Consider the following 16,774-nt stretch of genomic DNA (forward strand, 5'->3'; position numbering starts at 1 on the left):
AAGCTTCATGTTTTACTGTTGAGATATCTGCAGTATTTTATGAGCCTTTACAACGGTACAGAAGATTTAAGTTGCTTCGAGTCAAACCATGAAATTTGAAAAGTGCGACATTTGGTAGATAACTAAGTTCTGATTCATATTTGATTGATTGATTGATTGATCACATTTATATGGCTGCCCATCTCACAGGAGTGATTCTGGCTGGTGTAATATTAATCCAGGAGATGCAGATCCCCCTGTTTACATGTAGAAATGTACAAAAGATCCTCATTTATTTCTGCATGAGAGTCTTCCAGTCTCTTTTCTCTTTCTCTTAACTTTTGTCTTCCCCTACCAAATATTTTCTAGATATCCTTAAGGTTTGGAAATCCTTCCCTGCTTTAACAAGAGTCATAGACATTATAGCTGGAAGGCACCAGAATGGAAAAGGCAAATGTAATTTATATGGTTTAGTTCCATGAAGAGCAGAGTGATGGGTGTGACTGTTGCATGCAATAAAGAGGGAAGAGTGACTCCCTTGTTTAAGTCAACCTCTGTCATAGTTTTTGGGAAGAAAAAAAAAACAGAGGCTGTTTCACTTCCTTTCATTCTGGCGTTTTGTAAAGACTCGGCATCCAGTGGGGGAAAAAAACCAAATTACTGGATTATTCTGGGATATTGTTCTCTCCTTTACAAATCTCCTTTGAAGAATTTGGAGCTAATCTCATGCTTTTAAACACTTAAATAGAAATGAAAGAAATGGCCCAAATCGCTACTTTTACACTAATAGAGGCTATTGGGTCTTTCTTATAAGTAGTCCTCCAGTTATAACCATTTGTTTAGCGACCATTCCAATGACAATGAAAAAGGTAACTTGTGATAGGTTATGACTGTTGCAGCATTCCCATGATCACATGATCAAAATTAGGGCGCTTGGCACAACCGGCCTGTATTTGCAAAAGTTGCACCATGCTGTGGGGTCAGGTGATCGACATTTGACGCTTTCCTAGTATTCGGACAAGCAAAGACAATAGGAGAAGCTGAATTTACTAAAATGGATTCTCAACCTTGGCAACTTTAAGACTTGTGGACTTCAACTCCCAGAATTCCTCAGCCCTCTTTGCTGGCTGAGGAATTCTGGGAGTTGAAGTCCAAAAGTCTTAAAGTTGCCAAGGTTGAGGATCCCTGTAAAGTTGCCAAGGTTGAGGACCCCATGATACACTTAACAACTGTAGTGATTTGCTTAACGACCATGGTGAAAAGGTCATGACATTTGGCGCAACTCACTCAACAACTGTGTTGCTAAGCAGTGGAAATCCTGGTTCTAACTGGTGACAAGTCAAGGGCTACTTGTATTTCTACCACTGGGAAAAAAAAAACCTGTCATCCAAGGAAAGTCATTTTGTGGCTTAAGCCCAGTTCTTTTCTGAAAGAGTGTTTCTGGATTCAGAGCTACTCTCCAATTTGTTAGAAGAGGAGGGAGGAGAGGGAAGATGCCTCTGAGACCCTTTTAATGGGAGACTTCAAGGAATAAACCTGAATTCCTTTTCATGCGAGGCACGTGCTGCACCGCCAGGCGTGTGACCAACATATATTTAAATCTGGCAAAAATATAAAAATCTACACCATGCCTAACATATTTAGCTGCTGAAGGTAAGAGAAGAAGGCCGTGCAGAATTCCAAATATCTATGAATGTCCCCTGCCTCCCAAGAGTACATTAATATTCTGATCTTTGTTGTTTCCTGTAATGCAGAATTGATTATCTTCACAGCTGCTTCCTTACTAGAACAGCTACTATACTATTATTAACAATGGTTTTTAAAGAGCTGGCGTGAAGCCCAAATGTCTGCTTTGGGAAATGTTTTTGTTGCATTACAGTTTTTCATTTCCCAGTTTAGATGCACTCGGATGTTTTTATTTACATATTCTCCATACTGTCATGCTGCTCCAGCTTCAGACAGGCTGAAGCCACTTTCCCTGTTGTCATTTTAGCATCACTTTTCTCCTTCCTTGTTGTGGTATCCGTGGCCTGCTATTAAGGCATCATCCTGTCCTAATAATTCTCTTGTATTCATAGCAGGTCAGCATCAACTCATCCTTGCCCGCACCCCTCTTGTAAGCCAAGAGATGAAGAGTAAATAGCCAAATGAAATTAAAAACAGAAGCCCCAGTTTGTGTTGTAAGTGAGTCAACAGGCTGCAGAAAACACAAGCAGTCCTCTGCTAACAACCCCAGCTGTGACTGTAATTTCCATCACTAAAGGAAGTGGTTGTTAAGTAAGCAAGTCATACTTGTTTTATGATCTTTTTCCCATGGTTGTTAAGTGAATCACTGCAGTTGTTAAGTGACCTTGTGCTCATTAAGCCAAGCCAACTTTCCCCGTTAAGTTTGCTCTTCGGAAACCAATTGGGAAGTTGTCAAATGACAAGTCATGTGATCCTCCAGGATACTTCAACCATTGTAAATACATGTGCCCAAATTTTGATCATGTGACCATTGGGATGCCACTGTATGTGTGAGGATTGATCATAAGTCACTTAATACTGTTGTAATTTTGAATGGTCGCTAAACAGATAGTTGTAAGTTGAGGACTGCTTGTATTCTAAGCTTGCCTCTCTTCACTTTCCCATCAAACTTTGAAGATATCAAAGATATCCCTTTCACCCAACTGTTCTTTTCATATGCAGAGATAGATAAAAAGATTTATCTCAAGATTTGAAGAAAAATAACGAAATGCAGTCAATTAAACATAATGCAGAACTTTTTATTTATTTATTTGAATTTATTAGCCCACCCCCAACTCCAATGGACATATAACAAATAATTGCCTAAAATGTAAATGTTACCAAAATCTACCTGAAAATTCATACATTCATGCCAATTTATAAATTCACAAGATTTCTTTGCTGGGCGCCTTAGAATTGTAAAACCAATTAAATAGGCTGACTTTTTAAAAAAAACATAAGCTGCAATTCTAAATGGACTAAGTAATGAATAGCTCCCATTGAAAAGATAGGGTGTTAGGACCAAATGTGTAATATTGCACAGTTAAAAGTTTATTGTATGTGTGAAATGATGTAATCTCTTGAAAAGGTAGCTAATCTATTTTAATTTTATCAGTAAATGGGATTTATCTTTTCTGCATAATAATAAAGCATTTTATTTCCATATTTCTTACCTTTCTTCTACCTATCTCTCCCTCTTGGTGCTCACTCCTGTAAAATATATGCTCAGTCAAAAACCACGTAGTGAGCTTCAGGTTTAAATTCAGGATTTGAACCTAAGTCTTTCCCGTCCTGGACTGAGAGTTAATCATGTGGATTCCCTGGCTTATTAAAGTATGAAGACATTTAGCTTCCTATTCAGACCACACCATTTAATTAATTATTTTATTTCTTAAGCTAAACCTACCTTGGTAAAGAGCTATCACGCTCTTTCAAGAAAATGTAAAGCCAACCTTAAAATCAGAGATATTAAAAAGCTCCAATGTAAAAGAGTTAAAATTAATCGTGCAAAGCCTGTTTTGGATATTTTGGGTTTCTAGTGTAATGGGAAATGCATCCTAAAGAACTTAGGCTAGACCTTGAGCCTCCATTCAATATCTCAACCTCAGGTTACATGGAAAAGGTGTTCTCAAGTGGTCTGGAAGAAAGCCATATAAAGTTTTAACAATAATGGCCATCAGTTTCCATTTCACTCAGCAAAATAAATAAATAAATAAATTGGCGGGCATTTAGCCCAGTTATAATGTGGTTTCTTTCAAGTGGTGTGGAGGCCTAGAGGTGGAGCTCTTGCCTCACAATCAGGAGGCTGTGAGTTCAATCCTAGCTAGCAGCAGATATTTCTTTCCTGGTGCAAAGAGAAAATATCTGCTGTGAGCTATGTGTAGGCGTCAGGAAGGGCATCCGACCAGTAAACGCTCAGCTCCATTCAGTCACCATGGCTTCATCCCAATGCAAGGGATTACAGGATCATTAAAAGAAAAAAATGTGGTTTCTTTCAGTCCTTTAGATAAGATAATCTTTATTGTCATTTTTATACTGTGGGCACAATGGCACACATCAAAAATGAAATTTAGTTTCCCACTCTCAAAGTGAAACACATACATGGAATCCAATCAACTGCTGTATTCTGTGCTAGACAGAACCAGTCTATGTGGTGTGTCTTACGCTTGATGGGCCTGGAGTTTGCCCCACCCTCATCACTTTAAGGACATTTTCCATCCAGGAAAGAATGTCCTAGCTCCACTTTAGAAAGCCAGAAGGAGATCACCATTCAATGGCATTTCTCAGACTGTTCTTTTGAGGGGAGTATAACTCCATTTAAAACCAGGAGAGTCACAACTTCTCCAGAATTGTGATTCCTTATAATGTGTACCTCTGTGCCTAGATTCTGTTTCAATTTATAATCAGCCATCTAGCAATAGCAATAGCACTTAGACTTATATACCACTTCACAGTGCTTTACAGCCTTCTCTGAGCATATTGCCCTCAACAATCTGGGTCCTCATTTTACTGACCTCAGAAGCATGGAAGTCTGAGTCAACCTTGAGCCGGTGAAACTCGAACTGCCCAACTGCTGGCAGCTGGCAGTCAGCAGAAGTAGCCTGCAGTACTGCATTCTAACCACTGCGCCACCAGGGCTCTTAACAATCTAAGTCAGGGGTAGGCAACCTTGGCTCTTTTATGACTCATGGACTTCAACTCCCAGAATTCCTGAGTCAGCATTCGACTTCTGGAGTCGAAGTCCATGAGTCATAAAAGAGCCAAGGTTGCCTACCCCTGATCTAAGTAATTGTTAAGTGTAGTCATGATATAGAAAAATACATTTGGGTTCCACCAGAATATTGATAGCTCTAAATCTCCTGATGTTCTTTCTCATTAATTCCATGTAGATACTTAAAAATGATGAAGACAGAATGGACTCAATCCTTTATCTAAAGGACTCCATCCACTCAACTGCTTCTGTTTTAAGAAAGTTAAACTAACTGAAATCTTTCTTCTAGATTTGTCAAATAATCCATAAGGATATCATGATACCAAAAGACTTGAACATTAGGGAAAACAACCTTTTGCCTGACAATCTCCAGACAAAGATCGTCATGAGAAAAATCAATAAAATCTTAATCCTGTAATCTCTTTTAAAACTATGTTGAAATGGGTTAAGATTTTTCATCACCAGTTGCTATGTTGTATGAACCCAGCAACCTAAGTTTAATGGTAACTGAGATTAACAAGGAGATGCCATAAAAAGTTACATAAAGAGATAAAAACCAAAAATAAGCAAACTTGAGACTGATTTACAAAGCTGGTCCATAGCTGAGATTCAGCAGCAGTTGTTTCAGCAGCTGTGTGTAAAGTACAGGCAGAGGCCTTTGAAATAATCTTCTTGGTCAACCAAGAAGAAAAGAGCAGGGAAGTAGTTATGTTCCTTCATGAATCTCTAAACCAGGAGTTCTCAACCTTGGCAACTTTAAGACTTGTGGACTTCAACTCCCAGAATTCCTCAGCCTGCTTTGCTGACTGAGGAATTCTGGGGATTGAAGTCCACAAGTCTTAAAGTTGCCAAGGTTGAGAACTCCTGCTCTAAACCGATATTTAAAGCCGGAAGTCATTTCACCAGTAAACAGCAGCTCTGAAAACCTACATTTTTTTTTCCACTAAATCATTGTTTACCATGAAGTGTAACAAAAACCACTGGCTCTAAACAGTCATATCTTCAAATCTCATTCATTGAATGAGTCTGGGTTCCATATAAAGGTAGTGGATAAGTCTTGCTCCTTACAGTTATAGGACTATATTCCTTATGAAGCACTTTCAGGCCAGAGCCCACACATTTCAGTGGTTCAGTGTTGGTTTAGTCTAGGAAGATCTTCACATCACCAATAAATGAAGACACGATCACTTCAATGTTGACTTGTCTGAGTAATTGCTGCCTTCTTGCATTGATGCATGCAATGTAATGTGAGAAAGACCCTGGGGAGGGTGAGGAAGAACTGCTGCCTAAGGAATGGTCATATAAGTGAGGCCATAGCCTGCAGCTGGATAATGGAAGTAGCATGAGGTTCCAAAGGGACTCTCCCTAGCTTTCTGGCAGTAAAGGATGGGGTGGGAGTTTGTACTTTCAGACTTGCAAGATTCTGTTACTGTCATCCTACAACGAAATAGAATTAGCTCATCTGATCATGTTTCCTGTATGATCTACTTCGGAAGCTTGACAGTGGGTCTCGTATTCCCATTTTTAGTTTTCTTGTGACCCTAGTTTCAATAATAGATTTACAGATTGTTAAAATGATTGTATATTGGCCTTCTTCCACATTCAACAGAGTTGCTAATTGTTGCCACCTTTGCATGAAGTATAATGGGAAAGCCAGTATGGCTCCTGCTTCAGCGGAAATGCTAACGAAATTTTGCAATGCTCTTCTTGGAGGTGCAAAACAGTGTTGCTTACCCTAGCTTCCTTAGGACAACTTGGCTTCTTCTCATGCCCTTGCTAAACCAGTGAATGAAAATAGCATGTTGTCTGCCTCCTGTTTTGGGAAGTCCTCTGTGGCTTGCTGAAAGTAGCACTGGGATACTGCTCAGCAATGCAGGCAAAACCGGGTGTTGAGCAGAAGGGCTTTGTTAACTCTGCAAAGTAGTCCAGACAAGAAACACAACCAGGAGTACTAGTTCTATCATTATTGTAAGGTTACATTAACAGAATCATATAAGACTGAAAGTATTTCTCTCACCCTTTCCTTTTACTTTCTGGAAAACTAGGAAATATCCTTTCTAAAATGAACCCCATGTTCTCCCTCCTTCTGTGGACCGAGATATCTGGATAATAGTTCTCCAGTCTGTAGCTTTCCCTCCTGTCTCCCAAGGCCATTCTCACATACCATTACAGATTTCAACTCAATGAATCTCTTGCCAAAACACAATTTGGCATAGGAAAATTGTTGCCCTTAAGATGTTTCCTCACTGTCCCCATTGTCTATGAAATCATGATGCTATGTAAAGAACAGATGTATTCTAATTAAGAGTATTTTATTGGAATGCATTTTGGGGGCAAAAACATGAGAGAATATGTATGAGTGAAAGAGCCTTTGTTGGGTATAATCTAATGTGTAAGCGGAAAATGCAAAATGGCACAAATCAAAAGCAAACATCGGCAGATGCTTTACGCATAATTAGTCCAGGAAAAATGAATCATTTGAAAGGCTTAGGAAGAACACAGCAGACTAATGAGAAAATAGGTGCCGTACTGAAATAACACCCTTTTCAATCAATGGGATACCAAGAAGGATTTATTTTTCCTGTTTTAGAGCCTATGTTCACATAGATAGAAGAAGATATACAAATCAGATAAATATACAAAAATATACAAATCAAATAAATTGGAATCATTTTTTCTCCTGTCTGCTATGCAGGTCACACAGTTCATAGAAACTTGGCATCTCTCTTAGATACAGGTAGTTGTTCATTTAGCAACCATATCTGAGACCAGTAATTTGTTTGTTTACTAAGTGAAGCCTTGACTGTGCCTGTGATCTTACTTCAAGTTTTCTTTACTTTATAGATCTGCAAAGATCATAAATACGCTACAGGAATTGGTCACATCACCATCATAATTGGGAATGGTCATATTCCAAGGCAGTCATTAAATGGGGATTGTTTGTAGTCTCTTCCTTTTTCTTCTTCCTCTGGATGTGGTCCCACTTAGCTACCAATGGGTTGTCAGTTTACAGAGCAAGAACATCCTCTAGGGAACTTTTGGGACATAATGTTGGAGAAATTACTTGGATTTATACTTGTTCCAGAGCTGCTTAATTTGTATTTCCTATATCAATAGATTAACCAGAATCATTATCCTTCAGGTTCTGAATTTTATGAAGCAGTTCTCCATTAAAAAAAATGTAAAATAGTTATGCAAAGGATAGATGGGGTCCAAAATATATGCATGATGAAATTTTTTATAAAGTTTTACAGGAGAAGGGAATTTAGTTGTGGAAATGATTAAAAATTTAAGTTGAGATAAAAAAATGAGAATTCAGAATGGATAGTTCATCAGTATAAGTTACTTTGTGCTTGTAGATCAGTGCTTCTCAACGTTTGTGTGACGGCGACCCCCGTCACACAAACGTTCTGCGCATGCGCCGGGCCGCGCGCATGGGGGCGCCGCCCCCACGCGCGACGCACATGCGCGCCGCCCCCGTGTGCGGTGCGCATGCGCGGCGGCGGCGCCATGTGCGGTGCGCATGCGCGGCGCCCCCATGCACGGCACGCGTGCACGGTGCCGCCCCCCATGCGCGGCGCGCGTGCACGGCACTGCAAAAAATGGCGGATCGCTGCCTTTGGCGACCCCTGAAAAATGGGCGATCGACCCCAAATGGGGCCGCGACCCATAGGTTGAGAACCGCTGTTGTAGATTGACAAGCAATAACACTTGGACTTATATACCGCTTCACAGTGCTTTACAGCCCTCTCTGAGCAGTTTACAGAGTCAGCATTTTGCCCCTAACAATCTGAGTCCTCATTTTACCAACCTCGGAAGAATGGAAGGATGAGTCAGCCTTGAGCCGGTGAGAATCGAACTACTGAACTGCAGGCAACCAGCAGGTAGCAGAAGTAGCCTGCAGTACTGCATTCTAACCACTGTGCCAACACAAGCACTATAACTTATTGAGAATTAATCCATAGCCCACCAATATGCCATGAATAGTTTTTGGCCCTATTTTTTTAATTAACTGATTTATTTATATCCTATCTTTGATTTTTTTTTTTATAAATAACTCAAGGGGGGAAACATACCTAATATTCCTTCCCCCTTCCTATTTTCCCCACAACAACCCTGTGAGGTGAGCTGGACTCAGAGAAAGTAACAGGCCCCAAATTACCCAGCCATCTTTCACGCTTAAAGTGGAACTAGAACTCACAGTCTCCTGGTGATTGGCCCAGAGATACTCAGCTGGTTTTCATGTCTAAGGCAGGACTGGAACTCACAATCCTCTGGGTTCTAGCCTAGTGCCTTAACCATTAGACCAAACTGGCTCTCTATTATTATCTTTCTCTCTTTCTATTATCTAGTCCAAAAATTGTCATGGTGAACTGGGAATAAAGAAGGTTTTATTTTTTTCATATTGAAGGCCTCACTTTGTAGCTATCTTTGCAAAGATAGTCAATGGAGCCGGGGCTGTTGCTAAATAGATTCTGCTTCCCATAAATTTTAATTTAGTTCAAACTCTGTCCAGCTAATGACATTATTATCCATTTCCGCCTCAATCACATGGAACATTATCATTTGAAAATGGCTTTTAAAAATTTGACCTTGCACCTTCACTTCTGAATTGTTGGTGCACATGCTGGTTTCAGCTTTTGAGAAAACAGCTTGGAAGATGGACTGAAAAACCTTTTAAGTTCTGAAAGATTATAGGCATCCGTGCTGAGTTTTTGCCCCATTTTACGACTTTTTTGTGAAGTGAATTGCTCTAATTCTTAAGTTAGTAACGCGATTCTTAAATGAACCTGGCTCCCCATTGACTTTGCTTGTCAGAAGGTTGCAAAAGGTGATCACATGACCCCAGGACAGTGCAACCCTCATAAATACATGCCAGTTGCCAAGTGCCCAAATTTTGATCACATGACCATGGGGATGCTCCAACAATACTAAGTGTGAAAAATGCATAAGTCACATTTTTGGTGCAGCTTTAATTTCAAATGGTCACTAAACAAATGGTTATAAATCAAGGGCTACATGTAAATGTTAGCAGTGTGAGCTCTCTGGTCAGAAATGGGACAGAGACAAGCATTAACAGCCCATATAATTCAATTTCCAATTATTGCTATCATGGCTGGCATTGCCTGACAATGTGGATTGCCTGCCATAGAGGAGAGCCAAATGCACTGTAGACTAAATGGATTGGGCTATAAGCGGATTGTCTGGAAAGGCCCCTCGTGTCTTAATGTTCCCAGACTGTGGTGTTTTCAAGTGTCGTATTTGTTTCTGTGTTGTATTACAGATCCCTTCTACAATCAGGTCTATCCATCAGGATAAAATCCTAGCACTTAGACAGCAGACTCAGTTCTTGTGGGAGGCTTATTTTTCTTCTGTTGAGAAGATTGTATTGACCACACTAGAGGTGAGTAACCATTTTCAGATAATAGCTGGAGCTGAAGCCTGGCTTTTCTGCGTATTTGGATTGTGTCTGGTCTTGACTTTTGCAGGTACTTAGCAAGGCAATCGCCTCTACAAAGAATCGGATGAAGGAGAGACTTTCAACTTCTTTATAACTTTTCTTCCCTAAGGAACAAGGGGTTTTTTTGTTTGTTTGTTTGTTTTTTGTCTCTGGGATTGGTGTAAGAAGAAATGACAGGCTGACAAATTGGCAACCATCTTAAGTTGCTAGGAAATGTGGTCTCTCGTAGACTAGAGGCTTCTTGGGATTTTTGATAGCTAATAAATCAACTTGCTTGTCATTGATGGTAAATGGGTTCTTTAAGACCCTTTCCTGGAAAAAAAAATCATGTTTTGAAAAAAGTGATACTATAAAATTTTTCCTCTGTTCAGGCAAGCTTTCTGCTCCAAGATGTTTTCAAGGTCCTTGATGGATGTTTGGAGGAAGGTGGAAAAAAAATTGGGCTTAAGGCAGTAGCTATTTCAGATTACGGAGGCAAATGTCAGAAACTTAACTGAGAATTAAAATGAGTTAGCTGCATTTTTAAGTGCCTTTATGTAGAGCCTTAGCTTGATTTTGCAGATCCTGACCTGTACACTTTTTTCCCCTCAATTTCTTCATGTTAATGCTAAACCATGATTCAGCCTTGCATACATAAGCACAGATTCCAGCCTTTTGTAAGACCTGGTGTAAAGAAAGGAGAATAGATTATTCCTGTATTAGTTTGATATTTGATCCTAGCAAAGCAATTCAATTCTTTGCAATCACGGATTACAGGCAAATGAGATTTTGACAATGTTGAAAAATGCTTTCCTGCAAATCTGCATGTAGCACATGCAATAAGACTGAATTTCTTGAATTCAGTTTCTAAAAAAATCCTTCTCCCTGTTGATTCATCCACATTTGGAGTCAGCTACATGTTCCTTTTTTCTCTCTTCCTATAGCAAATTCCTTTCTTCCTGTTGTTTCAGTTTTAATCACCACCGTAATGAGTTCTCTCGTTAAGTAAAAATATTTTTCAAACTGATTTCATTCAGATTAGAACTGATCCAACAGAAGCAATGGCTTTAGATTAGTCTTGATTCTGGCCCAAGATTATATTGCATCTATATTTATAACAGGCTTATATGATGGCGTCATTGTTGTTCAGTCACTGTCATGCCCGACTCTTCGCAACACTGTGGACCACAGCATGCCCTGCTCCTTTATCCTCCCGTCTCCCAGAGTTTTCCCAAATTCACGTTCATTGCACTAAATGATACTATCTAAACACTTACCTAACTCCTAACCAGAGGAGCCCTGGTCATGCTGTGGTTAAGTGCAGTATTGCAGGCAAACTCTGCCCACAGCTTGGAGTTCGATCCTAATAGGGCTCAGGATTGACTCAGCCTTCAATCCTTTCAAGGTCGGTAAAATGAAGACCCAGATTGTTGGGAACAGTATGCAAATAATGCTGAGATGGAAAACTTCCCAGAGAGTGCTATAAAACACTATGGGGCGGTATATAAATCTAATTGCTATTGCTAGTGCAATCTCATCCTCTGCCATCCCCTTCTCCTTTAGCTTTTAATCTTTCCCAACATTAGGGTCTTTTCCAATGAGTCCTCGCTTCTCATTTGATGGCCAAAGTATTTGAGCTTCAGCTTCAGTATCTGTCCTTGTAAAGAATAGTCAGGGTTGATTTCAAGATTGATTGATTTGATTTCCTTGCAGTCTAAAGGACTTTCAAGAGTCTTCTCCAGCACCACAATTTGAAACCTTCAATTTGGCGCTCCGCCTTCCTTACGGTCCAATCCTCACACCCACACATTACTCCTGGGATGATGGCATCTCTGCAGATACAGTTCTAAGCCATGTTTAATATTGACAGAACAGACTGAGGCAGCTGAGAAGTTAGCTTTCAAGATTAAAAAGTAAATTTTCCAGGATCCAAAGTCAACTCAGCTCTGGTGATTATCAATACGTCCATGCAGTTTGTTTTCTTTCCACCCAAAATAAAGAAATCTTTTTCCAGTGCTTCTTCTGAACAGTCTAGTCTGCAGATTCCTTAGTGGTTCCCATTTGTGATTCACCAAGGTTAATCTTGCTTAGCTTAGGCTAGACAAGGTCAACTAACTATTGCTATCTGCTCAGGAAGATTGTACGAAGTTGCTATTTTATCTGCTAGTTTGTGTGCTGCTGTACACACTGTTCTGCAGAGCAAAACAAGTTACATTTGAAATGTTCTAATATTTGTTTCAGCAATAGATATGACCTATTTTCATATATGCTAGGAAGAAACTACATGTTTGCTATGGTTCCTTCGGTATCCATTAAAATTGTACTATAGGCTACCAAAATAACACCTTGTTCATATAAATTGGTTCTTCTAAAGCAGTGCATTGCTGGCTGGGGGATTCTGGGAGTTGAAGGTCACACATCTTAAAAAGGTTGGGAAATATTATTTTAAAACAACCTGTTGAGGACTTCATCTTTCACTACTTGGTCAGTCCTCCTAGATAGGAATTTTCCTTTTTTAAAAAATCTTTGATTAGCCATAGGGATGTTCCTTTACTTGGTGGGACGAAGGTAGAACTGAATGAGATGTGAGGGTATTTATCCAATTCATATTCCCACAAAAGGAAAAGGAGCTGAATTAAATGAAATGCAATCTTCACCTGCTTTATGTTTGCTTGACTTCGTGAAATTAAAACCTATATAAAACCAGTTTTAATACTGAAAGAATGGAGAGTGAGACAATTTGCATATTCAGTGCGTATTGACTTAATTCAACAGAAATATCCTCATCCCCATTAAAACTAGATTCATGACCCAGGAGTGTGGGAGGCGAGGAAAATAATTGATATCAAGCTAGAAATGCACCCTTTGGAACACATTTTAATTTAGAGTCCTTTTATGGAGGAAAAATCGTTATCTCATTCAGCCCAGTTTCCGGATTGAAATTTCCTTCTTCAATCCATGTAGGCTACATGTTTACTTAATTAGTAAGTTTACAAAAATAAGCTTTTGAGTCCCCAGGAAGAGTGGAGGGAAGCCAAATTGACACAAATACGTTTGACACAAATTCATTTTTAGACCAAACTTTCAGCAGTGATTAAAAGGGGGGGGGGAATGAAGAGCGCAAATTGCAAATGGCATTTAGCGATGGGTGTGGAACTATTTTTCCTTTGCAATTTTTACGGCTAGCAAAAGAGCTGTAAATTGCCTCTATTTTTGTCCTTTCCTGTATCCTTTCCTACAAAGTTTCCCCAGCCTTTTGAATGATTAAATATTGTTTTCAGAGCTCGAATGGTTCTGTTAAATTTGGTGCAGCCTTTTAAGATTGTCCCTGATCCATCAAATAACAGGATCAGTTTGATTTGTCAGCCTGATCTGTAACTGAAAATACCTATCAGCAGTGGCATTTGGGAGCTGATTTCAAAGTTAAACTGCTATGAGTCGTAGGAAACCATATAAGAGGGTGTTCTGTTTTAAAAGGAAAGTTGTCCTAGATATGATGGTCTAGTTCTTTGGAGAAATCTTTTCTCTGCGGTATCAGAGGCCAGCTGTATGTGGCACTTTCGCAGAGGTAATTATTTGTCACTGAAAAAGTGACAAATAAAATATTAGATAGTGAACTATGTTAACCCATCTTGTGTTAAGTCAGATGATGGACATGTTGAGTACAGTATTTGTTAACTAGCCAGTATTAGCTTTTTTAGTAACAGACTAAGGTGTTTCTGGATTTCATTGGAAAGAGTAGGGATTAAAATTTAGGGCATTTTGCTATTGAAACACATAATTTGTCATAGGTTAAAACAGGGATAGTCAACCTTGGTTCTTTTATGACTCATGGACTTCAACTCCCAGAATTCCTGAGCCATCCATGCTGAGGGGAAAGGGGGAGGTTTCCAAGCTGAGCCATGCTGGCTCAGGAATTCTGGGAGTTGAAGTCCACAAGTCATAAAAGAGCCAAGGTTGACTACCCCTGGGTTAAAACAATAAGTTGCAGATAGGCCCCAATGTGACCACACATAAACCTTTGCAATCCATGTCATTTATTTTTCTTCCTTTTCTTCCTATTACAAAATATTTAAATTGGGAGCTGGCATGCTGCAGAGCAAAGCACCAGCTTGTATTATAATCTTTATTTATAGAAATATCTCTGGATACTACATAGTCCCCATGGGTATGTTTAAAAAATAATTAATTAGCGGCAGCCTATGATGTTTTGGAAATGTAATCAACTGTTTAGAAAAAAAAATTAAGCAGTGAGTTAGATGGCAGAGACTAATTGCACAATCCTGTGATTGTGTGTGTCCATAATAACAACCATTTTTATGAGAGGCATGGGCCTTGTGCAAGGGTAGGCAACTTCGGCTCTTTTATGACTCGCGGACTTCAACTCCCAGAATTCCTGAGCCAGTGCTGGCTCAGGAATTCTGGGAGTTGAAGTCCACGAGTCATAAAAGAGTTGAGGTTGCCTACCCCTGCCTAGTGGCTGAAACATGCCCTCAGAAATGCCAAGTAGACTTCAAAAAAGTCCCAAAGCTATGGTCCTTTCCTCTTTCCGCACACTTCATTCTTGTAGGCTATGTTATCGCACTGAAAAAGTTCTGTAGATTGTGGTAAGAAACACAGCTATATATATAGTCATTCCGTTCCTATAGGCAGGATATGACTTTATTTATGTATATTCCACCTTTATTTTTTCAAAAAGCAACTTAAGGCAGCAAATATATCTTAATACTCCTTCTTCCGCCTATTTTCCCCACAATAAGAACCCTGTGAGCTGAACTGAAAGAGAGTGATAGGCTTCAGATGGCTTTCAGGCCAAGGTGGGACTAGAATTCACAGTCTCCTGGTTTCCGGCCTGGTGCCTTAACCACTAAACCACATGGATAATTTGTTCTTTTTTAAACATACCGTACTTGAAGTTTGATAAACAATGGATGCCTAACTTGGAATCAATAATGATTTAAATGAGAACCACTAAGCAGGTCTGAATCCTAACAAAATACAGAACCAAACTGTTGTGTCCTGAGCCTGCAAAGGCAGGCTCGGGACGTTGCAAAGGTCCCAGGCAGTTGCAAGCTGCCCGGGACCAGACTGGCTGGCGCCGGCTTTGCGCACATGCGCAAGGCGCGGAGCGCACCAATTGTTGCCATTCGGCTCGGGGAAGCGTTCTTAAGAGAAGCAGAGAGGCCTGTGTGCCTCAGAGCTGTAACGGAGCAGAAGAGACTACAATAAAGGCTTCTTGACACTACGAGATGTTCTGTGCTTATTCGCCATTAAGCTGAGGACTCAACACAAACTATGTTTCTTAAATTCAGGATTTAGTCAAGGATCTTTGTTAGATGCTCTGTTATTGCAGTAGTTTTAGATAAAGAAAGCATCTAACTATCTAAGCCAGTGGTTCTCAATCTGTGGGTCGGGACCCCATTTGGGGTCGAACGACCATTTCACGGGGGTCACCAAACAACGCAGTCCGCCATTTTTTTTTCTCCTTTTCCTTAGCTGTGCTACTCCCTTTTATTCTATTGGCTTTTGAAAGCCAATAGAATAGACTCTCTTGAATAGAGTCTAATTCTATTGGCTTTCAAAAGCCAATAGGAATTGTCCAGGCTGTCTCTACCCTGCTGAGCCCGCCAAAAGTCCCATTCTACAAACGGTGTTGCACCAGTTGAGTAGTCCTCGACTTACAACCGGTTGGGGGTTGCGGCATTAAAAAGGTTGAGAACCACTGATCTAAGCGAAAAAGAAAGAAATACAATAGTACTTTATTTCAATTAAGCAAGTGTATATATTCCATTGTGCAGCTTGAATTTTCAATGATTTTTGCAACATCATTTCTTTTCTCACTAGGGAGAAAATCCTGGATTTATAGAGCACATTGAAGTGCCAACATCTCATAATAAATATCAGAAAATAGAATTTCCCACTTTAGTAAGGATATCTTGAGAACCAAATGTGTTCATTTTAAAACAAAGTAAAATTAAGGAAAGCTGGAATTCTCAAGTCCCAATATCATGAAATTACAACAGCACACTAATTGTCACTGATTTTTTTACTTTCATTACAAAGTTTTCCATGCAATTTGTATTTCTGAAACTACTATAATGCTATATTCTTTTTAGTCTTGGAAGGAGAACTGAAATAGTTAGGTTTAAAATCATTGCCTTTCAGAAATAGTTCTCATTCGGTCTGAAGCTACCACGGTATTTATGTTATATATCGATGGCAAAATTGCAGAATGAATCCAGCAGTCTCTCCAATGATTTGTGCATTTTGGAAACTAGAATTATTCTGATGTTAGTTACATCCTAGTTTTTATACAGTGCCTGCAGCAATACATGAGATAAGTAAAATTCCTAACCTACGTGGGTCATCTGGGTGGTGAAAAGATTCCACACCAATTCTAAATAATCTGTCACTCAGTGACTTTGATGAAAGAGTTCTGGTTTTTTTTTCTCATTAAGAGTTTCCTAAATATTGTTTTAACTTCTTGCTTTTCAGATTATTCAAGACAGAATATTTAAGCACATATCCCGTAACAGTTTAATATGGAATAAACATCCCGGGGGGTTATTCGTACTGCCGCAGTATTCATCATATCTGGGAGATTTCCCTTACTATTATGCTAACTTAGGTAAGTAGTT

At 39.5% G+C, this 16,774-nt stretch overlaps 1 protein-coding gene across 1 annotated transcript in view; it reads left to right on the forward strand.

Annotated features, from left to right (window-relative positions):
- EXT1 (exostosin glycosyltransferase 1) overlaps positions 1-16,774 on the forward strand; it is a 309,356-nt gene that overhangs the window by 265,738 nt on the left and 26,844 nt on the right. The window contains exons 4-5 of the mRNA XM_039342162.1: positions 9,981-10,100; positions 16,632-16,764. Coding sequence (XP_039198096.1) covers positions 9,981-10,100; positions 16,632-16,764 — 253 coding nt within the window. The remainder of the gene's footprint in view (positions 1-9,980; positions 10,101-16,631; positions 16,765-16,774) is intronic.

This window comes from Crotalus tigris, unplaced genomic scaffold (genome assembly GCF_016545835.1).
Source record: "Crotalus tigris isolate CLP2741 ecotype Arizona unplaced genomic scaffold, ASM1654583v1 scf7180000017550.10884619, whole genome shotgun sequence".
NCBI lineage: Eukaryota > Metazoa > Chordata > Lepidosauria > Squamata > Viperidae > Crotalus > Crotalus tigris.